General features: G+C 39.8%; 1 protein-coding gene across 2 annotated transcripts in view; it reads right to left on the reverse strand.

Annotated features, from left to right (window-relative positions):
- The window catches only part of uba7 (ubiquitin-like modifier activating enzyme 7), a 45,908-nt gene that overhangs the window by 2,440 nt on the left and 19,047 nt on the right, over positions 1-24,421 (reverse strand). For both annotated transcript variants that reach the window (XM_049018305.1, XM_049018304.1), the window contains exons 21-23: positions 23,081-23,275; positions 2,633-2,734; positions 778-869 (exon numbers count right to left, since the gene is read on the reverse strand). In XM_049018305.1, the coding sequence (XP_048874262.1) occupies positions 778-869; positions 2,633-2,734; positions 23,081-23,275 (389 nt within the window). The remainder of the gene's footprint in view (positions 1-777; positions 870-2,632; positions 2,735-23,080; positions 23,276-24,421) is intronic.

The raw sequence follows: 24,421 nt of genomic DNA on the forward strand, positions 1-24,421 counted from the left end.
TCATTTTGGTCCTATGGCCATGATTTAGCTGATAGCCGCAGTGTAACATTGACCTGCACCAATCTTTCTGGAACAACAACACCCACACAAACAGGAACGACTTTGCTGCCGGAAGGACATGGGCTTCTTATCTCCGACGATTAAGACTTATGACCAAAGGTCCTTTTGATTCTCAAAAAACCCGGACTTTACAGGTTTAATCAAGGAACACAGCAGTAAATATAACCCTGTCGAGTACGTCTAATTTTAAATTTGTCTGTTGGTAGAGTGATCTTACCAATAAACTGACATAGTAGTGTTTAATAATTAGAATTTAGTAATTAATTGTCATTGTTGACACACCACGGCACAACAACAAAATGTGTCCTCTGCATTTAAGCCATATGTGACATAGCAGGGGGCAGCTAATTCAGCGCCCAGGTAGCAGTGCTTGGGGGCGGTACCTTGCTCAGGGTACCTCAGTGGTGCCTTGCTGGTCAGGGACTCAAACCTGCAATCTTTCAATTACAAACGTGCTTCCCTAACCGTTAAGCCACCACTGCCCACACTGACGTAAAGCCCTGTGACATCTGTTAATCCCACCCCCATATACATCATAAATAACCTATATAGTCTCTGAGGACATATATATTTCAACAAGGGTATCAGATACACAATAAATCATACTATAATCTCAGGGATTTAGAGCTCACAAAATATACAGTAAAGTATGGAAGCACAACAGGTGTCAGCTGGGTAATATCAGCTCTTTAGATCTGCCTGCTATGGACAACATACCTTTTTTCCAGCCTTTCTTGGTTCTGGGAGTAATTGCTGAACAGCATGGCGTTCTCGTAGAACAGATCAGTTATTTCCAAGTTGTGGTTTTGCTGTAAGAGGAAAAAAGTGTGCTATATTATAAATGCTGTACTGCAAAATGTGTACCCCTTTGTTGATATTAAAGAAATGTCTTTGCTTGCCAAACCTTGAACATTTTTTCATGGCATAAGCATTAAAGATTCTTAATAGCAGCAACCCATACATACTTATTACCAGGCAAGAGAAACAAAGTAAAAGAGAGATTAACTGTTACAGGAACATCACAGGGCATATAAACAGCATCTACTATATTGCCTGAGAGCACTTTTGGAGAACATTGAAATTGGTTTAAAAATGTCTGACCACGAGTAAATAATAAAAGTCAATATGTTACAATGAAGAAATCCTAAGAAGCACCTTCTGTGTTGTTTCATCAAAAGCCAATCTAGTCTATTGAATGATTACAAATGCATCAGTAGCAACCTAAAACAAACACAGTAATACTAGAAGCATCCTAATATGTCTAGAAATACATTATGTGTTTGTTATAAAGTAGCAATACACAAACAGCGTTTGCTATTGTAAGTGTCAGGAAAATTGCAAATGGAAATATATACAGCTGTATTTATATACGCGGAGTGGAAAAGGTTCAGCTTAAAAGAAGTAACTTGAGTAACACAAACTACAGCCAGTTAAGACTTTCTGTTAAAAAACACAAAGTAATTCCTGTTGTACAGATGCTAGACTTGCTTCATGGGCAGTTGTAACATTTGTTTCAGGTTAAAAAGAAGACGTGTACAGTAATGCACAGTGAGAAAGGCAAGTAAAGTATTATCAACTTACATCCAATCCATTTAATGCTACTAATGTAACCCCCTTCTACCTAAAGCATCTCGTCCTGTACAATACCTTTAGTATATTCCATTCACAACCCCTTCTCCCACCTGTAATCCAAGATAAACCTACATATTCATTATCCATGTTTGGAGCCTGGATTTCCTAAAGCCAGCAAATACAGCCTCCACAGAAACATCTATGTGCATCTCCTTACTCAAGCCTCTAGGATGTAACCTGTAGTTTATTCCTATTGTTCTGAAGATGGGGGATTGTGTTATTCTAACAAACTCCCATTTGTACCTAGCGATCAAAACTGCAGCTTTTATAGCATTTTTTGGCTTTATAGGTACCCTGCTGGCTTCATAGGAAAGCTGGCCGATTAACGTGTTTAGTCTTGGCAGATCAGGATACATTTTAGTAATGGGACACACATGTGGTACATTCTTGAACAGTAAGCATTCTGCTGTACTGGAAAGAGTGTGGTATTAATTATTGGTTTAACTCACAGTCATTATGAGAAAGTAAGGCAACAGCAGAGTGAAACACATGAACCAAGGCAATTTATAAATGTATGCTGCTTGGAGGATAGAAGCACATGTTATGTGTTGAAGGAGTTGTTCTTTGTGCCTCTAATGAAGGAGTGTGATGTTTGTGTGCACATCTGCCCTAATGATCTGTGAGAGAGGTTCATACAGGACTCATCCTTCACCTCATCCTTCCTTGACTGTTAGTGCACCCACTCCAGCAGCACAACTTTAGATACTGGGATTCACAGTCACCCCCTTCCCACGTGGGCAGGTTTATCTACAAAGCCCTGTTTGGAAGCTCTTGGATTTCTCCTTAAAAAGATTATAATCCATAATTTGCTCAGTACACTCGGCTGGCTTGTCCTTGTACAGCTGTTTAGATATGTGTCCTGACATGCAAAGCTGGATATTCTCTACAGCATGCAGCGTTGGGGAGGGGGTGGTCGGGTGGGCGGCGGGGGGTTTCTTACCTTGATGTAGGCTATGAGCTCTTTCAAGGTCATCTCCTCCTGCTCCTCATGTCTGCCCTGGACGGGGAACTTATCCCACTGGGAGTACTCTTTTCCTGCGACCTACGCAGGCACACACACACATGAGGGAGTGAGAGAGAGCAGACCTACGTATGTCTCCTACACATACAAACAAATGTTTGTTTACCTACCATTAGGGGAGATTGACAATAACTTTCCCTTCCTTTCAATACACGATTCTTAACTTTGTTATATTAGAACTAGAAGTATTTACTACAATGAAATTTGATGTGGGGCAGGGGGGACGGGAGAGGGGGGGGCTATTGTCCGCCTGTTGTCAACCAGGAGTCACTCCACAATCTCTACCCAGAGTCCAAGGTAAAGGACACTGAACGTCCACAGGTTGTCTAAAAATGAAGCAATTCCTTCATTGATCTCATTACAAAAGTTAGGACATCAGAAAAATAAAATGTAAACCATTTCAACCATTTTATGGGTTTAAATGGGTTAAATGTTTAGTTTTACCATCATCTTTACTACATTACCAAAATAAGGTTATTGTTCATGGCATCCTTCCAATGTTTTGGTTGAAGGACCAGCGGCTGCTGGTGATTAATTAAATTCCCATAGAGACGGAGAGAAAATATGGTCTTTGAAAGATAAAAGAGCAGCCGTAACAAATGCCTGTGTTGCCTTGTACATGTACTTCAGTTTGAGTCCAAACAGAACCTCTGTATCTCTTCTATATCTGATCAGCACAGGAAATGAATAGAGGCAGAGCTACATGACATATGATCCATTGTAAAAAATGCACTTCAAATGCGCTTTCAGACTCTCTGTGCAAGTATATCATCAGTAATTAAATAATTTGCTACATAACTAAAAAAATATTAGCTGTAGTCTGAACACAATACAATGTACGGGTGAGGAAAACAAGTTTAAAGAGTGCTGAAGAGTTCAGGTTGCCTTTTGTAATACTCTTTATTATATTGTATACCATATTATTAATATTATAATCATTAAATTCCATGCCAATGACCAGAGACTTGGGATGATTGATGCATAGTTGGCCCACAAGTGACAACTAAACTAAAGACCTGTCACTGTTTTTTCCTGAAGAGTATGTTAAATTGACTGATTTAAAGACGTGCATTCAAAAGCTTTTCAGCTGGAAAGATTTTTCTCTTATCTGTGGAAACAAGACAAGATAAAGTTCACAAGGGAATATGTCAAGGTAACCTTTACATGCAACAAATGTGCCCTGCAAAATCTACCAAAGAGGAAAATACAGACAGAATACCATATCTGCGAAAGCAGCGGAGGCTTAAGTTAAACCTCTGCAAATATTACTTATCCTATTACTGTACCGAGGGAATTACCACAGACATGCAAAAATAACATCATGTCACACACCTGTTTGCTGTTAATATAATCTACCCTCTTTTCCACTGGACTAAAGCTTGGAAAATGTCAAAAGAATCCATTGTTTGGCTAATCTTATTCTTTGTAATTAACCAAATACATTTTAGGCTTCATCAACACCAATTTTTATTTTTTTGTTGTTGTAGAAATTAGCTTCAATCATATCTTGGCTCAAACATGAGTAACAGATCATGCAGAACTCCAGGTCCCACTCATATATTTTTACTGACCATATAAATTCATAATAGATTTCAGCAGTGATGGATGAGCCTGAATAAATTCACTATTATGTTGCAGTTATAGCATGAGCATCGGTTAAGGATTTGATTATATTTTTTGCAGTGGATGCTCAACTGGCTACAAGAAAAGTTCAAGAGAAGAATACATTATAGCACAACAGAGCAAATTCAATACATTCCACTGAAAACCTTGAAAACAAAGGTACATATATATTTATATTAATTCTCTATTTACTAAAAGCAGCGTCCTTTAAATCTTGGGTTTTACCGTCTCATCTCTGCTTGATGGGAAATTACAGGACATAAATAAATATCCAGCATAGGGTAAAACAGGCTACATTTACTCTCTGTCTCTTGTAATACAGAGACGCCTGCAAGACCACTTGTGCTACTGACGCATGCCAGCACAATGCAGCAGGATGAGAGACAACGTAACAGCCTCCAAGCCACCAATCACATGCAGCCATAGTAACATGTGATGTTGCCAGTGTTGGCAACATCCCAGGTAAAATTGCATATTTGGTGTATTTGGGGCAAATCATATTGTTTCTAACAATAGGAAATACTATGCCAAAGAATTACAGCATATGTTACTTAAAACTCCACAAGACAATGTAAGGAGACAACGAAACAATGTCATTTCATTGGAGAATGGAATTTGTAGACCGATAATTCGTAAAAACCTAGTAAAATGTAGCAATATGCAATAATTTCAGGCTTGCCTTCGAAGTATGTTGGATACTTCAAAATGAAAAGTCTGGAGAAGCAGACAGACTGCCTTCATTCCCTGAGTGTTGAAGATCTCACCCTTTAACCATGGAGGACAGCCAATTTTCCCAGCTATCATCCTCATGCGATGACATTCTGCATTTTCCTTTCACATAATCTGTTAGTCTTGGGGTTAGCAAAACACTCAGTGCAGACACTATGTAGCTAATCGCAAACAGAAACACTGTACATACTTTATATCACACATTAACATGACAAGACACAATGTAACACCTTAAAATACGATTTGGGAATAACCTTCTTCAAGGACTGTGTGAGAAGCACTCAAAGGAGCACGAACAAGCGGTTGGCCGAGGCCCCACTGTGCATTTAACCCGCGCTGTTGGCGCAGGGAGATCCCGTGTTTCCCTGACACTGCATTGAATGATGAGACGACTGGCCCTTTTCAGCTCCTTTTGCAAACACATCAGCTTCAATCATATCACACCCTAAGACCCAAAGATAAATTTCTCTGTTAGGCCTCAGACAGGCATTCTGTATCTTGTTTCATAATGGAAGCCTCAAAGCCCAGCGATGTAGGGTGATCTCATAGGCTAAGACAAAGTAGGAGATATTCCCTTTAACATGTAAATTTCACTATCACAAATCAATTGGCCATTAACGCCTTATCCTTTATCTTTTCATGGCTTAAAACCTCCAGCAACAAAACTTCCTTTCACACGCACTTTTTCAAACAGATCAAATAAGCCATCGGGCCATTGTTTCAGGGCACATGCATCTAGCAGAACATTCCAGGTCACACCACCAGGATTTATTCTGCCTCCTGGGTTGGTGAAGCAGAGCCAGAAGCAACGGAGAATTGCCTGATAGGGGTGTTTATGCTACATACCAAGTAACTAGAAATTATATGGAAATTATATGGAATTATCTGGAAAAAAGCTGGGGGTTATTTCATCTAACTAGAAGAAAGTCCCAAACGACACTGATGATGTCGTGGTCATACCTGTGCGAGTGTCTTTCTCTTGTACTTTCCCGCAAGTTTCCCATATGACAGAATATATCCCACTAAGTCAACAAGCACAATGTAAACTCACACTACGTGTAACCCTATTCCACAATTGTCAAACATTGCTACGTGGAATAAGAGTAACAACTTAAGAACAAAAAGGAAAGAATGATTAAATTACTTACTGACATATCTTAGGAATGCCAATAAACCCTTGAAAAACAAGCCATTTGGTGGACAATGTAGCTTTCCACAATAGGGGCCTGGGACCAGGCTGATCAAAGCCAAAGCACCTTAACTGCACATTTGCAGGGAATGTATGAAGCGGAGGGATTCATGGGAAGGTGATTGTCTAGCCTGACCAACCAAAGGTCGTCACAGATAACAGAACCATAGCAAACCAGAGCACCAAGTTAACAAGGCAGCACAACTGCGCAGCCCATTTCAAAATGTCACGTATAGGGCACAATATTACTATGGCCCAGTACGACTAAACTGAGATGACATCATCGTCATTTATGCACAATAGCCCATTCTCTGAGGCAGGAAGCCGTGTTCAGAGCACTGCAGTCGATAAACTCCCTTCCTCCATAGCATTAAAAAATGCTAATTTCATATAATAGTTCTTCTGCAGCATACAAATTTATTCCTGGCAGATTTTAACAACAGGTTCATTTCTAAACCACCGCACAAGAGACCCGGAGGGACTTCAAAGCACTACATATTTTTATTTTCTGTGACTGGTACTTCATATAATTAAATTTATCTACCCTACCCTTTTAGTAATACTACAGAAAACATATTACTACTTACCAAATAGGGTCATACAGCTTCTCTTTAGGTAAAAAAAATCTGTCTGTAATTTCTTGTTCTTGAAAGACAACCTGTTTTAATTCACTTGGAAATGCCAATACATCACAATCAAAGCATTAAGAGGAACCAGTTTATCATTTATGTATTTTTAAATCTTTTTGAGGTGGTTCTCTCCAGGAATGGCTCTTTGCTATGATGATATGATGATGACCAATAAAGGTAAGCTTATTGGAAACCTGAAGGAAACCAATATGTGACTGCAAGGAGAGACAAGAAACAGATACAGACGCTGAGTGACTATGGGTGGGGGAGGAGAGCTGGCAGTAATGAGAAGAGATAAAAAAAACTGGTAGAAACACAGATATAACTTTCAATGAAAACTATGTAAATATATTCATTATTTATTTGAACAAACTGATTTTTGAAGTCATTATTTGCAACCATGCAGTTTCCAGCTGCTTATCCCAAGCAGTATTGTACAGTCATTACAGTTACTCACTGTACAGCGCAAGTATTTTATTCATGTCAGACACCAGTAACAGCACAGGTAAGTGACATTGACTGGATGCTAATTTGGACGTGCCAGTCCTGCACACCCCAGAGCATGTTCCCAACTAATTTTGAGCTAGCCATGTAAATGAAAAAGCATTTTCTAATAGAAAGCACATTTTTCGTCTTGTGTTTTACCCATTCGGCATTGACATTAGTGTCAAAAACCCGGACAAAAGATTTACACCCAACTCACAGCAGCAATGCATGAAGAAGATGATGACTAACAAAACTGATGAGCTCTTAGGAGAAGCGACGAGGACACTGAACTGTGCTGAGAAGACGACACGCCCACAGAAGATTCTGTCGGTGGAAACCTCGCCAATGCAGTGCTGAGAGAGTGTGGCTTCGGGAAGCCAGCAAGAGTGACCTGGAATGAAAGCTGCCTTGACTGCAGTGCTGAGAGGGCAGCGCGGCACCAGGCAGCCGTTGAGGGAGATCCCGAGTGCGCGGACTGCAGCAGCAGAGATGGCAGCAAGGCTCCCGCATCGCGAAGAGCAGGTGTTCCCCCTGAGCGGACAGCTGTCAGCAGCACTAGTGCTGGCTTGCGTACCAGCACACAATGGCGATGTACTATGGGAGCTCTTCAAGGGACAGGTGGAGATGGCGACACAATACTACAACAGCTCACCAGAGCTGAGGTTAGGGTAAGGCACTGATAGTCCTTCTCAATATTTGGGATAAAGGCACTGGCAGAAACTGAACGTGAACAGCTGATACTCTACCCTGATTTATACCCTTGCAGTGCAGCTGAGGCTGAGTGCTGTATTGCGATTCTCACAATAACAATGACGTGTACCGTTCATGCAATTAAAACAGATTATGATTAATTAGCGTCATATCGCCCACCACTTCTTCTACTGATTTTGTGTCGAGTTCATTCTTAGCAGTGATTTCCTCCGAAGCATCTTCCCCATTAATTTCAGTTCAGTGCTAGCTATTTTGAGGTAGATATTTAAATAAAAGGGGCTTTTCTAATGGAAAGTGAGTTTTTATCTTGTATTTTACTTTGGCATGACAGAATATATACTAGGGCTGGCAAAGTTAATGCATAATGAGTCAATTTTGATACCTCAATGGGAGAATCCATCCATCCATTTTCTATACCCACTTGTTCTGTGTGGGGTTGTGGGGGCCTTCACCCCCATGCCAGAGGCTAGGGGTGCAGGGTGTGGAATAATCTAGGATGGGATACCACAGGGCACACACACATACACACACACAGACAATTTGGTAACTCCAACTGACCTCAGCATGTTGCTGGACTATGGAGGGAAGCTGGAATGCCTGAAGAAAACCCCACGATGACACAGGGAGAACATACAGACTCCACACACGCAGCCAAGGAGGAGACTCCTGGTCCCAGGGGTTCGAGCAAACAGGGCTAATTGCTGTTTTGAGAGCAGTGTCATAAACAGGAAAAAAGTCTGTTGATGTACATAAAATTTGAGCAAAATTCTTATGATACGGCTGCTTTATTTGACTCATGCTCCATTGATATCGACATACTTCATTTTATCTTTTGAGTTTTAAATTAATCTTTTTGGGGAGTGCTGCAACATGGCAGAGTGACTGATCAGTCATTTGCCAGTCCTAATTCATACAGAAAAATTCAATGCAGATTCACTGAGAAATTAGAATGAAACCATGTACTTGCGATCCTACAGGTCATCATGGTTTCATTCTGTTCTGCATGACAGGGAAAAGCCCAAAACCATGAGTTCAGGAATTTTAATCTATGATTTTCTATCCTAGTTTCCATTGATGACTACAGAAAAGTGAACAGATGTATTTCCCCCTGACATCACAGAATTGTAATAAAACTGCACGGCTGACGTACCTGCCTAAACGCATGCAGATCGCGAAGAGGTGATGTCACTGCAGCTTTGACGAAGATGGAACCTTTCAGATTAATAACTGCCTAAAAATATCCAGGCATGACTTGCATCACTGGGAAAACCGTGTACAGAGGCAGTGTGAACATGACAGGAAATGTACAGAGCTTTCTTCACAAAGCACAGCAGCAGATTATGGGGAGTCCCTGGCTGATGGGGAGTCCCTGGCTGATGGGGAGTCACTGGCTGATGGGGAAACACTGGCTGATGGTGAGTCACTAGCTGATGGGGAGTCAATGACTCATGGATAATGGCTATCTCAGGGTGATTCTCTGGTTTCAGGCTTTTTCTTTGCTTCAAGAACCACTTATATAGGAGCTTGAATTAATAAAGACCCAATCCATTTGAAGAGGGTGTGCTCAGCAGAACACTATAGAGGGCGAAGAAGGCTTGCTGCATTAATTCCAGCAGAAAAATTCCCCTTAATCCCATACCATGTCAGGACTTTATAACATTTTTATGTCTATCCATGACTGCACAATACAGCATTTGAAATAAGAAGGCTCATATGATCCCATAACAGGGGAAAGCTTTCAGTTATAGAGAAATAGAAAGGAACTATGGTCCCCACTCTCTGACTCCACTCTCTGACCGGTCTCTGGTTAGCCGATGAAGGTCAGACTTCTGTGTTTCCTGTTGTGCTCCAAAACCCAGGTGTGGCTGACAGTACTTTGTCCCTGTGGTCCTAGTTATGATTAATGCTGCTAAATAGAAGCATACTTTTACTATTCTGATGGGATCTCACGCTGGAAGTTAACACAGAATCCACTTGAATAAATGAAACTAGATGCTGTCGGAATGACAAAAATGTATCTTCTGGACAACCCTGTCACCCCTCCCCCATCTAATCCTTACCCCCCCCCCCCCAACTGTCTACAATCTCTAGTGCACCCCCCTGCCCAAAAAATATTTATTAAAAGCCCAAATTTATGTGACTTGTCTCAGTGTAATCAGGTTATTTAGATTTGGGTCTGTGGCTGTTCTTTCATGTGCCATGATTAAGTGACACTGCTTCAATTTCGGTGCAATTTGTCTCAAAATTAAATGAGTTCCAAACCTTATTCTTTACAAAGTGAAGTTCCAATGAAGTTTAAAAAAGATCTGACAAATACTTTTTGAGTTATGAGACAAGTGCCTGCGGCTACCCTTCTCTTTGATACTACTGTGATGCAGTTTCATTTTGGTGTGATTTGTCTCAAAGTTTGACTGCTTCCAGATCTTCACCCACACATTGTGTCTGCAAAGGTTGAAAAATATCCATCAAATAATTTTTGAATTATCGTGCAGATGAAATCAACTGTCTGAGGATGTCCTTTCCTTTGCTCCTGCTCCATGGCACTGTTTTAATTTTGGTGTGATCTGTTGCTAAATTTGATAATTTTCCAGACCTTCCCGCATACTATGTGTCTGCAAAGTTCAAAAAAGATCCGTCAAATAATTTTTGAGTTATTGCATTAATGAGACCAGTCCCAAAACCATATGTATTACTTGTTCGGAGAATACAGATAGAAATGAAAAAAGACTGTCACCCTCAGCAACAGCTGCTACAGAAGACTTCAGATCTATGATTGTACCCACTGTCAAGCATTATCCGGGTACTGTGTATAGTACAGCGGAGGTAACATACTGGAGATACATCTTGTACAACATTTAACATGCATGTATTACATTAACATTTAGTTAGCAGACACTTTTATCCAAGGTAACGTACGATTGAGAAAGGGTCACCTTTAACTGGGAACAAAGGCCTTACTCAGGAGCCCCACAGTGACATAAAATTGGCATTGTTTCTGGGATTTGAACCGCCGATCATCTGGCCACAGGCACAAAGGCCTAACCTGTAGAGCCACATACTCTAAAGGTTTGTTTTTTAAATATGGAATCTCATTCATTTACTAACACAACTTATCAGTTTAGGAGTGCAAAATCTTCAAACATTACTTCAAATGAGTTACTGAACAGCACAGAGCAGGGTGCAATTCCAGCCAAAGAAACATCACACATTTATTACACTATAGTGTTGCCATTTAAAAATCTTCCCCTTTTTCTGTGCCTCAAGTTCCCTATTATCACTGCTGACTCACACTGTTTTTCAAAGAAACTTCCTATGTTTCATTACAGAATTACAGTGTTTTTCTGGAAAAAGACAAAACAAACCAGGACGGTGGACAAAAAAGGATGTATCGTTAAGTGCACTGTGTTAATCTGAAACGTACACATGGATTACATGTCAAAATGCATTCATGAGACAAAAGTAAAACAAACATGTATATGCAGAGTCCTAAATTAATTGTTACAGCCCCCAGAATCAATAAGCCATAACAAGAATGAGAGATCCTGCTCCATTTCTCTTAAATTTGTATATTAAAGAAGAATTCCTTGTGGTTTCAGTCAAAACAGTCTCATCCAGCTCTGTATCTGCATCGACTGGGTCACTGCGCAAACTTGTGCTGCTCCAAAATTGTCATGCTGAAGTCACACACTTGACCTGACGTGAATATGCAGCTGATAAAAACCAGCCACGCGACTCGGAGTATAAAACGACATGGGAGGAAGATGACTCCGTCTACAGCACTGCAGAGTGCATCTAAAGATTTAATGAGACTGCAGGCGAGAGGAAACAACAGCACTGACCATGGTGACTACCCTTGTTCTTACTGCTCCCCCCCGGCAATAATGAGCTTGTTAGCATGTGGGAGTGAGTCCTCTGGCTTTGATGATGCTTTGTGCTGAGAGGACACACATTTGAACAGTCCATCATCTCTAGGCCTATAAAGAAGAGCAAGATACTGACAAGAGGCACATAATTGTCTACAATTGGCTCTCTGGATAACTCACCTAAAAGACTGAAGGCTGTTCACAACTACCAGAAAGATAAATATCAACCTGATGATATGTTTAGCTGTCAGACATACACCTCTTCACTCCACTGATATTGTAATTAGCTTATCTGGTCATTGCCAAATGGCTCGTTATACCTGCCTTAACCTTGATGCAAGAAGTGTCTCTCCCCCCTGACCCTAACCCCCCGACAGGATTCCCTACTTCGCTGCATTTACACTGCAGTCTAGACGAAATCCCGACACTTGTCAGTCTAATTGGCACCAGACTGCAAAGTTACTTAATGAGAACATTTCCTTTGTGTCCTCATGTGTCCCTCCTGTTCATCATTGCAGACATCTTCTCAAATCCACTTTCATGACAGTGGGGCATAAACAAATCAGGAGTGTAGGAAACAGGCAAACCGCTATATAAAATGCGAACTACAGGGGTGAGTGTAATCTGGAGGGAAAAATCGCGTCTGATTGGTTTTGGCTCGTTTATCATTTAGCTATGTTAAGGGATTTTTGTATTTTCATACAAAAAGATGACAAAATGTAAAAATATTTATGTTTTGGTGAAGAACAACTTCGAGGCATTGTGTTGTCGCTAATAGAACAATTTTGAAGCTAAACCAAATGAAAGTTGTTTTTCAGGAGAAATGAACAGAACGGCAACAAAGACCAAAATATGTGAAACTGTACCCAGCCAGATATTATAAATTCCTCACAAGCTTCAGTTTTCTAGTAGCTTATTGGAAGGAATATATGCTTAAAATAAATATAAATGACACTTTCTCAATTAATCTGGAAATGAAAAATGGTTTTTAGTCTCTTATTATGCCATTTTATATATATCTTTTTTTGTTAAGGTAGACACAAACCATTAGCCTATGAAATTTACTTAAACATCACTTGTTTTTGAAGTAACAGTTCAAACAGTTTTGTGTAACAAATGTCAGTTTCAGCCTGACAACAGACCCTAACCAAATTGTTTCAAAATATCACACCTGCATCTGGACACAATACACTTCTCCTATTGTTCAAAACAACGGGACTGCTCTGTTTTAAGACTGAGCTGGATTATGTGAAAGGTCTACAGAAAAGAGCAAAGTTCTTGTATGTTAGCAACTAATTTAAGAGCCTCTAATGTATGGCATTTAATTCCAGGGGCTCCACTATAGACATATATATAAGTATACCATATTGGGCTTCCAACCCAGACCAATCCAAATACAGTGGAAACCATTTATTGTGATCATGTGTGCCTGGGTGAAACTGATCACTATAAGTGGATGATCATTATCACCATGCTGTATATAAAATATAGCTTAGTGTGGTTTTGCTGTTGCATATTGTTGGCTCGGTTTTGGCAGAAAACGATTTTATTTTCATTTTCATGTTTACTGTGCACGCAGCAGGTAGCTAGCCAGAAACAGACAGGTTACCCCAAGGCAAAGCAGGGCTATCAAAGCCTAAAGTGAAGTAAGAATGAAGAAAAAAAGAACTGCCATACTTTTATTTTTCCATATGTTGTCATATATAAAAACCCCAGAATGAACACAGTAAATGGACTATGTGATTACTATAAACAAATTATTTAAACAGTATTCGTACAGGAATGATTCTGTCCCAAGCTATTTGATTCATATAAGCGGTTGATCACTATAACTATGCTCCACTGTATCTTCCGAATTTTTTAGGGTCCTTAGAATTGTCCTAACACTCCACCCCCCCACCCCCCCCCAAAAGATGCTCCTATTTGATTCACATGATGCATTGTCAAAAAAAAAAACAAAAAAAAAACAAAAATAAACATGGATGATTAAATCAAAACATGAATGAAAATTTCATTTTACTCACAATATCACTGTACTGCATGTGACTGAAAAGCTAACCTGATGTGGGAGTAAGGAAATAAAGAAAATCCCTCTAAACAATGACTGTGGAATTTTGGTGTATTATCTCATACTTCTGAACGCCTTGCACAAGTCACACATTTTCTCACTGCAGTAACACTGCTGTAGCAAGGTTTCTGGTATATATATATATATATATATATATATATGTATGTGTGTGTGTGTGTGTGTGTGTGTGTGTGTGTGTGTGTGAATCTAAAGGTGTAGCAATATCTTCCAGGCCTCAGCACATACAGTCCTAGCTGACTGCTCATAAACACGTAAGTCAAGCTTGGGATCACCAAGCCACAATAACTGAATTATGCCTATTAAGAAGCCCGCACTGGGACCTGGGATTGCACCGCCTCTCCTGACATCCCAGTGTGACGGCCTGTTGTTGGCAGAGGGGGAGCTTTTTACATTCACTGGATCGCATTCTCACCTAATCACTCCCACATGCTTCCCTAATTCAATACAGAGTACAGAGATGCTAATGGGCTGGAAATGAGATTTTACCATTTGGGATGTATAAAACAAAGAGAGTGCAGACCACAGTGTAACCCTGGGCTGCTAACAGCCCATAAGTGTGTTTTTTAAGGATGGATTTAACACGGGAAATCCAAACTTAATGACCCTGTGAAGCAAGTGTAAACTTGCATTGAAAATTGATGAAGTAGTGTGCTGTTACCCTTAAAATAACTGCAAGACACAATAAACATTGATGGGACAGAGGTAAACATGACAATACAAAGGCACAGTGGTTAAATTTTTTGCTGTTGTAAATGTTTCAATGTATTGCTGATGAAAGACTTCTTTTTCAGATACACATCACGGATAGACGCTCTCAGAAGCAGTTTGGGTTTCACAAGCAGAACAGGCCCATTATTTTCATTCTCTTAAGAAGTCCACTAAGGAAAATGAAAAGTTTTCTTTTGGTGCAATTTCAGATAAAGATCACAAACCAACAGAGGGCATTTCCGATTGGCCAATGAGGCACTGGCAGGCTCAACCTAGCCAGACCACAGTGTGTCATTTGGCTTTGCTGCATTTGAAGAAAACACAGCACAGTAAGGGAATACAGCCTCACTAATTTCAGTTTGTAGTGCTACATTTTTAGAAGCATTTTCAAACTTTGAGCACTTGCATATGTGTCGCTGACCGGCGGGTTTGTGAGATCATAAATATAGATTCTTCTGTGGCTTTTTCTATCTTAATGATAGGCTGGAAACCACCATGTGCTCCAGTCACATGGTAATTACAGTAAACTGAACACAGAGAGGAGTTTGTGGACTAGGAGTGAACCTAGTGTGGTAGGCTTGGGATGTGAGACAACGCCTCTCTCAGGAGGCCTCTGAAAGGCCAGAAAGTTCAGCATCCTCTCTAGTACTGTAATTAACGAGCTGTATCATACACACCTTCACATGCATGAAAATGAGGTAATGAAGTGTGAATGAGGTGTGAAAATGAGGCAATGAATCAACGGCTGCCTGACACAGTCAAAATTGCATAAGCGAAGATACTGTATCTTTTGAAATTGATCTATATATCTTTAAATAATACAGTCTTCAATATTTTCAGCTAGATTTTAAACTGACTGGTGCCCCCATGTGCTTCTTCTCTTTAATGCTACATCACCTGCCAGGAAATTCCCATCTCAGTTAAAACAGCTGCCTACATGAGCAGCTGTACTGGCCAGGTGAGGAGAATAAAGGCTTTGCGGGCAGCTTGGGCGAACCCACTGTTCCAGAATGAATGAATGAAAAAACAAGTCCCAAATTTACATTAAGATCAACCAGTGACTATAAAAACGAGATAAAGATTTTATTAACTATAAGAATGAGGCCTAAAGGAGGAAGATGAATATATTCTTCAGTGTTGGGCATTTCAGGTCCAGAAGCTTCAAATCCAGACCAAGATTTTGTTTCTACCAACCAGTTGAGTATAAAGAGTCGCAGTCACAGAGTACTCAACTGGTTGGTAGAAATAAAATCTTGGTCCGGATATGTGGCTTCTAGACCTGAAATGCCCAACACTGATGTTCTTATTTCAGATTTATTAATTTCACAATTGATTTGACAACTCTAACCCTTCCTGAAATTGACACTGGACTTTTCCTTTAGAGGGGCTTCATTACTGCAGTGTCTGAGCTGCATGTCTTCATCACTTTTGAGGACGTTTGGGTGTGGTAAGGCGAGACCACAGAGCAGCACAGCCCTGAAAACACTCCTGTGTCACACTGGTAGTGTCGGCATGGGACCAAAGGGAAGGAAACCTCAATGACTGCACAACATATCGTGATTCAGAATGTCGGCATGCGGGGTACACAATTAGCCATGTGCGGCTGCCGTTTCTCGGGAGAGGACCTTCTGCCCAGCCAGCCCTTCAAAGAGCCCCACCCAGGGAATTCTGGAAACTTTTGACCAATTTTAGCTGGCCACCATAAGAAAGGGGAAACTCTCTCTCAAATTATCCTTGCAGGAAAAAAGACCAATGTTAAGACCGCATAGACATTTTCTGTATAGTGCATATTGTAACCTCCTACAATGGCATATTATGGGCTACCAAAGCTCTACTGCAGTAATCTTAACCTCTCCCCGAAATGGAATCAATACAGTATGTGTACTGGGCAGATCCAGGATTAAACATTCCTTCACCCTCAAATAGTCTCTCTTTGAGAACCTTTGACTGTCTCATGCAACACTGAAAAGTATGTTAAGGTTAGTTACTGTCTGACTTCCAGGTTGCTCTGCCAATCTGTTCACTTATAGTACAAAATATCTCCCTTTTGTCTAAACCTTCAGTGAGTGCAGTGACACAAATGCCTTTGACCTTTGGGGGGATGTTAACAAAAACCATAAACTGTTAAACAAGTGCACTTGAGGTGTTTACAATACTGAATAATAATGATGCTTTATTTGCCCTTTGGACAGTATGAGTACAGGTGCATTGGAATACTTCTTTTCACATATCTCATCCTGTTGTCTTTTGAGATACACACACATGTACGTGAGAGCAAAGCCTGGGGCCCATGCAGAGGGTCAGCTGGTGTGCAGCGCCCCTGGCACAATCAGGGGTTAAGGGACATGCTCATGGGCCCAACTACACCATGAGTCTGGTCACACTGGGATTTGATCCTGCAACCTTCTGATCACAGGCATGGGTCGTAACCCACACGCTGGCCCCCAAAAACGTAATATACTGTGATCCCCACCAGGGAATCAAATCCTGATATTCCACGTGACTGGTGAGGACATGTATCACTATGGAGAGTAAAGAAAGGAAATAGCATTTGTTAAAGCTGCAGTAAATAATATGCTCCGTAACCGAATAACCCTACAATTACATTACAGTAACATTTCACTTGATAGGGCACAGATATAGTAGTACACTCTTACTTAATGTATTAATTAACCGGAAACTAGGTGTTAGTTACATACTTATCCCACGTTCATTCATTATTGACCAATCATGACGGTTCATGTATTTCATACTGGTACTGTATTTGTTCATGATTTGTACCTGAGTAGTAACTGAGTTACTAAGTTATTGTGTCCCCTCAAGTAAAGCATTGTCACATTTTTTATTGTATCAGACATTTTCTTCTGAATGCTGATGGTGCTTTGTAATTATGTTTAGTAAAAAAACACGCAACAGAAACTAGATCTGTTCGCTTTTTATAGTTTTATAGTGATGATAATATATTTCCTCTCATAGTTCTCAGAGTGAGAGCGACACAAACAATGCTGTGTATCTCGCAGGGCTTTCCAATGGGATGGTTACAGACCCTTTCCCCCTTTATAGAAATGTGAGGGAAAAGCATTTCAGATGGGATTTGAAGCCCTTTCATGTGATGACGAAAGAAGCAAGATCAAAAGGAGCCGTGCAGAATCTGGTTTCAATATGGCTCTTCCTCTAAAGGCAGGAAATGGCCATCATTTCAACAAAAATCCAATAAAAGTTGCCTGTGAGTGTAGGACCCGTGCCGCAGCTACTCCTGAACTTGGGAAACTTCTGAGACAAATCGATTTAATTTAGGAAGCAGGAAGGCACTTTGAAAGAAAACAGTGTGGAGAGCTACAAAATAGCTAGATTCCATCTACAAGAAATGTCCTGCTTAATGCAGACTCCTCACACTTCGGACAGCATGGTATCTGTGTTTTTAATATCATACCTGAAGAGGATACAGATCCCATTAAAAATAAAAGTCCATCCCGGGCTGCAATCAAGAGGTAACATTTCGGCAGTGGGTTACAATCAACACAGAAGAGAAAAATCATCTGCCATGCAGTGCATCTGTCTTAAAGATGGATGCATTAATACATGAGGAGTCACTGAGCAACATCTCAGGAAAAACAAAGGAAGAGTAATGGAAGTAACCCAGTCCATGTTAAAACAAAACATGAAACTCTGGAGAAAATTAATATGCCACAACTCTGCTCCATCAAAGGAAATTTGATTGAAAATTTAAATATGATCCTCACTCCGTCTTTGGATTTTAATCAGAGATCAAATGCCCCCACAAAGGATAGTAAATAATACCTTCAAAAGAAACATTTAAACTTACAAAAATAATCATTTGCTATGCATTTTATTTACTATGTTTTTTTCATTTTTTTCATTAGATAAAAGTTTTTGTTTTAAGGAAATAATTAGGCTGCTGTGAGGAGTATTACTGCATGTTTCCTTAATATAAATTAATACCATACCATAACTCCATAATCGTTTTTAATTTTCTCACAAAAAAAGATCATTCATTAATAAGTGAGGCTTTAGAGGAATGCCATGAAACATTAGTAAGAAGCCCTTAAACCATGTAATATGTAACTTATTCTCCTGTCAGGGAAGATAAATCGCTCATGCTGTGGCAGAAGCCACTACTGGCATGTCTCCTGTCTGTCATCGCTAAAGGGTGATACAATTATTCAATATCGAAAGTCTAAAAACTAGCTTCCGAAAACTCCAGATTATCATCTAGGTATACACTTAGGGAAACATATAGTTGAGCACTGCTACATAGCTTACTATTGTCAAAACACAGCTGGCAGAGGGAGAGCACTGCATGCAAAAGATATTTTGCAGTTTTCTACAAAGAGTTAGTCCAAGAATATGTAAGGTAGCCTGACCCCCCTGTAAGAGCTTTGCGGTAGACAGACGGGAGTGATGCGCACGCTCCCCATACCTAAAGCACAGGCCTCGGACAGCTCCACAAAGCATGTCAGTCTGCATTATTACTCATACAGAGGCCTTGATCCCTGTGAGGCTGTTAGTTCTGGGTAAGTGGCGCCGCGACAATGGACACAGACACTTAAATGCAGCCAACGCAGATCGTGTTGCACGTGTGTAAGAAGAGAGTTCGCTGGTGTTTGTGCTCGTTCATGCAGAAAAGGTTCTTTTCCACTCCGTTTCACTGAAAGTGATTATTGCTAATCAGGGACTTTGAAAAAAGTCACGGTCAACAATGCAGCAGAGCTATAAACCAGTGAATTTTCACCTTGAATATTTGTTTTTCGAGTCTCGGTGGTTAATACTTGAAGTGAGATTCACCGGCTGCAGATGTTGATACTTTCAAAAGCATCGTGATAAAATCTCTTGTAATCCTTAAGGAAATTTAGTCTGGTGAATATATATATATATATATATATATATATATATATATATATATATATATATATATATATATATATATATATATATAAAATGACAGCCTTCTGTGTTTATAAACAGTGACTAAAGCAGATTCTACAGTGACAAGGCTTAGCACTTTCCACAATTATGTCATTGTCACATTCCACCATAAAACCCAGGCAATTCTACTTTAAGTAGTGTATCTTTTTCATGTAAATAAATAAAATGTAAATCAGAAATAAGATCCGTGTCATAAATTATGTTGCAGGATGGGAATTTTGTAGGGATGGGCTGTTTAATGTCACCCCCCACCATAAATTGGTATAGAGATACACAGTATAGCATCATGCAGCCATTCCTCTACATTCATTGCATATATATGTACCCATGCACAGTATATTACCTATTTAACCATGACGAGTAAATCACCTGTTCATGTTTTTCTAATAAGGGAAAGCCTGTGGGACTTGCCCACAAAGGTTAACACTAAAGCAAGAGTCTATAGCAAATAAATGAGTTCTTAACTCAATTAAACAAGAGTAGATCAGGTAATCTGTGGGGTTTTGCATTAAGTGTAATTGTATACCTAACCATACCAACTCTGCCTGCAGTGATATTTGTTCAGCTATGCCCCGGTTTCAATGGAAGGAAAACTTCTTCAGCTCTGGAGTTAAAGAAAACAACATCTTAAGACAATAAAAATAAATCCTCATCTGGCAACCTCCAGTAGACCCCAGGGTTTCATATGAAATAGTCTCGATATGAAGATTACATCAAAGTTTGAGGAACCATGCCCCTGTAATGAGGAAACCGTGGCAACCTGGTGAGGTCTGCTTGCTGGTTTGGTGCAAGACTAATGAGGTCATGCAATTGATATGCAGGTCTGTCACCTCAGGTACCTGTCAAAGCCCAGGTGCCACGACAGCAAGAGGTCCCTTTCCCCCCAGGAATCTAATCGACAGAGAAAACTCTGAAACACTGCAGCTCAGGTTCCAAGCTGGCCGTAGCTCAACGTGCTACAGAAAACACAGCTTGTCACACGGAAAATGAAGCCACTACGAGCTGGAAAAACTGAGCACAGTCCTGGAAGAACAGCTTCATAATACTATGATTAACACTTTTTGCACATGAGTGAAGTTACTGTGGCTAGGAAACTGCACATATTTCAACAAGTCAAGCTTTTTGTTAAAAAAAGGGTCTATAACTTAGATTCCGGCTAACAAAATCGGAGCCCCCACAATCCCCTGTTTGCCACATCCTGCTTGCACATTACGCACATCAAAACTCAGGGACACAACAATGATTTCCATTAGCATGTAGCCAAAACCTGCAAGAGACCAAACATCTGAGTGGACATGGGACACATCAGGACAACAGAAGGTGCCTAGATTGTCAGAAAAAAGAGTGAGGCTGTGGGAAGCATGATGACATGGACAATGGTACAAAATCATTGTATAGTAAGTGGGTTCGGCTGCCGCCTGTGTCCTGTCCGCAGTTTTGGGGATGTACCTGCCCCCTCATTCTGATAGGCCGGCTGTCCTCCAATCAGATCTGATGCCCTCTTAACAAACATGGACTAGATACCACGTCCCATAGCTTAATAGGTACAAATATTACGCAAATACAGCACACATGTTACTAATAGTGAGAGCACACATGCATGAAAAGCTGAAGACATATTTTATCTGAAGAAAGACAAAAATAACCCGTACTTTCTTACCTAGAGGGAAAAACAGTCTAATTTATTTAACAGTCAAGAGGGAAATGATAAATTAATAATTAACAAGTAGGGAATATTTTTAAATAAAATTGCAGGCCATTTAACAGAGCTCCAGGCCTGAAAATAATCTATTGAATGAAGACTGACAAACCGGACAGCCTCTCCTGCCGAGTTTGCATAAATTGAATGGGATACATGTATTTTCATTGTGCTGGTAGGAAGAATAACAAAGTTCAGACTTCTGATGACCCATCTTACTACACTATGATCCAGACACACACAGGTACAGGAGAGAAAAGCTTAGTGTCAGAGCGAAAGATCAGCTATGTTTCAGGTGCTCGGAATTTGAGACAGACACTTTCAGGACATCGGCACAGACTCGTAGTCTGCAGAGCCTCAGACTACAGCACACCCCCTGTGAGCCTGTACTGAATAAATGATGGATGGATGGATGGATGGATAATAACATGGTCTTGGTAACACTTTGTTTGAGGAGGCATAAATAATGGAGTAGTACACTCTCACTATGTAATAATTACTCAGAAACTAAGTGCTAGTTCCGAACTGATTCCATGTACGTTCATCATTAATCAACGGTTTATGTATTTCAAGCAGTTAATATATTTGTTCATGATTTGTAATTGAGTAGTAACTAATGAAGTTACTTGTGCCCCATCAAGTAAAGTGCTACCAAACTTTTCTTTGACTGTGGGGCAACTTTTTCCAAAAATGGAAGATCATTGGACCACATCTCACAAACCCATAAACAGATTCCCTAGTGAAACTGAGAAAATGTAATGGAAAAAAGAACAGATTTTTCCAAATTAATGTTACATTGTAGTGTGAGGCAATTTGAATCATTCTATTTGGGTGGAATTTCTCTATCCATCTATACTGCTCCTCTAAAATCTAGGACCTACAGAGTGTGCAGTAGTTCTGGCCCTTGGCAGAGGTCAAAGGTTGTATGTCTTTTTTCTCAGCAGTCGTAGTGCTGTATGAGGAATTCTTTGAAAGGATTTCTTTTAGAAGAAAATGCACAGCTTCTGTAGGAGTCTGCATTTATCTCCCATGATCTTCCCCCGAGCTGCCCATAGTAGCAAAGATCTTATTCACCTTCCTTTGTATTCAGACTCCAGGCTTGGGTCAGTGAGTGTTTAACACAGATTATCTTCCTGTCTCTTGTTTGTTCATATCTCTCACTATTGCTCTCTAACAGAAAATAGAGCTTGCAAAGTTCTGCCTGTACATAACAGCAACGGAATCAAAGAGAATCAAAGCCCAGTGTAGAAGTTCTGCACATATTTACTTACTCACTATTCTGTATTTTGTACATATTGTTACATGTCATTTGTCTTGTCCTGTCCTGTGCTTTGTTTGCACCCCTCATGCGGCTGCTATCCCAGACTTGTTGTGTCATGTACAATGACGAAAAGTCAAGTCAAGTCAAAGTCAAAAGTCTTCATTGTCAAGTCTGCTGTATGTACAGGAGACACGGAGGACTGAGGTTACGTTACTCTCAGACCCCACCATGAGTGCATTAACAACAACAAACAAGACAGACACCCATGACAGACAAACAAGACCGATACAAGTTTTAAAAATAAAATGAAACTAAATTAAATACTTTGTGCAAAAGACAATAAGGCAGTGCAAATATGGTGAATTGAAAGAATTTGCACCTTCATGTACGGATTCATGCTCATCCCCCTACCAACATACTTCTGCAGTCTTACCTTGAACCTCTTGGGTCCCAAGGGCATGTGTAGGATGCACTGCTGCTCCACTGCCTGGTTGATGCCTGCACAGCGGTACGACTTGACTTTCGAATGGCCATAGACCACCTTGTACAGCTCCAGGCACATTAGCCCGGCCACAGCAGCGGTAGTGGTGGCGATGGCCGGGATGATTCTCCCGGCGATCAGCTTGCTCTGTGGGTGTGAAGAGAGTTTGCATCAGGTACCATAGTGGTTAAGCTGTTTCAGGGGCTAAATCCAGAAGTATTCATCAAGGATTATTCCCGCAATAATAACATTTGTTACATAAAATATAATTCATTGTTATAAGTCACAAGCCATTCTAGGGTCTTAGATTATCCATTTCAGAGCAAGACATTTGTCATTTTATTAAAGAAGCTGAACGTGACAGAGGTTTTTAAAACAGGTGAGTTGAAGACAGTTGGACTTTTGAGGTTCAGTTTCTTCTATCCCTCTTTTTAAAATTTTCTACTGTCAAGTTTTCTTTCCCAGTATAAGGAAACCTGCTAAACAAAATATATGCTGCAATTTACAATGCATAAATTATTTCTTTCCATTGTGTTCTTACACATGCAAAAACCCTACACTGTTTACCTGTATGTCTTAACAGATATAATATACATTAATATGAAGCATTATATGGTAATAACACACATTATTATCAAGGGATATTATAGCTGCAAATGTTGGGATGCTAAGGTATGTGATAACATTTGAAAATATTTTTGTAATTTATAAACACTTTCATAAAGCATTATAAACAAGGTTATAAATGTTTATAAGGAATAACACATTATAGCTTTGTTTATTATGCATTATGGCTGCCTTATGAAGCTCTTATCTTTAATGCACTATAGGTACCTTTGTAATGCAGTACAAAGCATCCTTAATGCTTATACTGACCATTATAATGCATTATAAAGGAACCTTTAGTGCGATATAGACGACAGCTTCATAAAGCCTTCATAATGCATAATAAACATGGCAATAATTGTGCCTTTTGAAAATATTTATAGCCATGTTTATAATGCTTTATCAATTCATAATTATTTGTTATATGTGTTCATAAATTACGAAAACACTGCCTTAATTAAAGAGTTATGAGGTATACTTACAGGTTTCTTATGGATGTTTTATGAATGCATTATGAATTCATTTTGAAGGTGCACTGAATGTTCTATGAATGCATAATGAATGTACTATGAAGGTGTAGTTAATATAAAGTGTATGTTATTAAGACAAAAATAGATATATAGAGAGAATCAAAATGGGAAACGGCTGGAAATGCAATTGAAAAAATCACTTTCACATAATATAAAT

The sequence above is a fragment of the Brienomyrus brachyistius genome, chromosome 6, assembly GCF_023856365.1.
Source record: "Brienomyrus brachyistius isolate T26 chromosome 6, BBRACH_0.4, whole genome shotgun sequence".
NCBI classification, from domain to species: Eukaryota; Metazoa; Chordata; class Actinopteri; order Osteoglossiformes; family Mormyridae; genus Brienomyrus; species Brienomyrus brachyistius.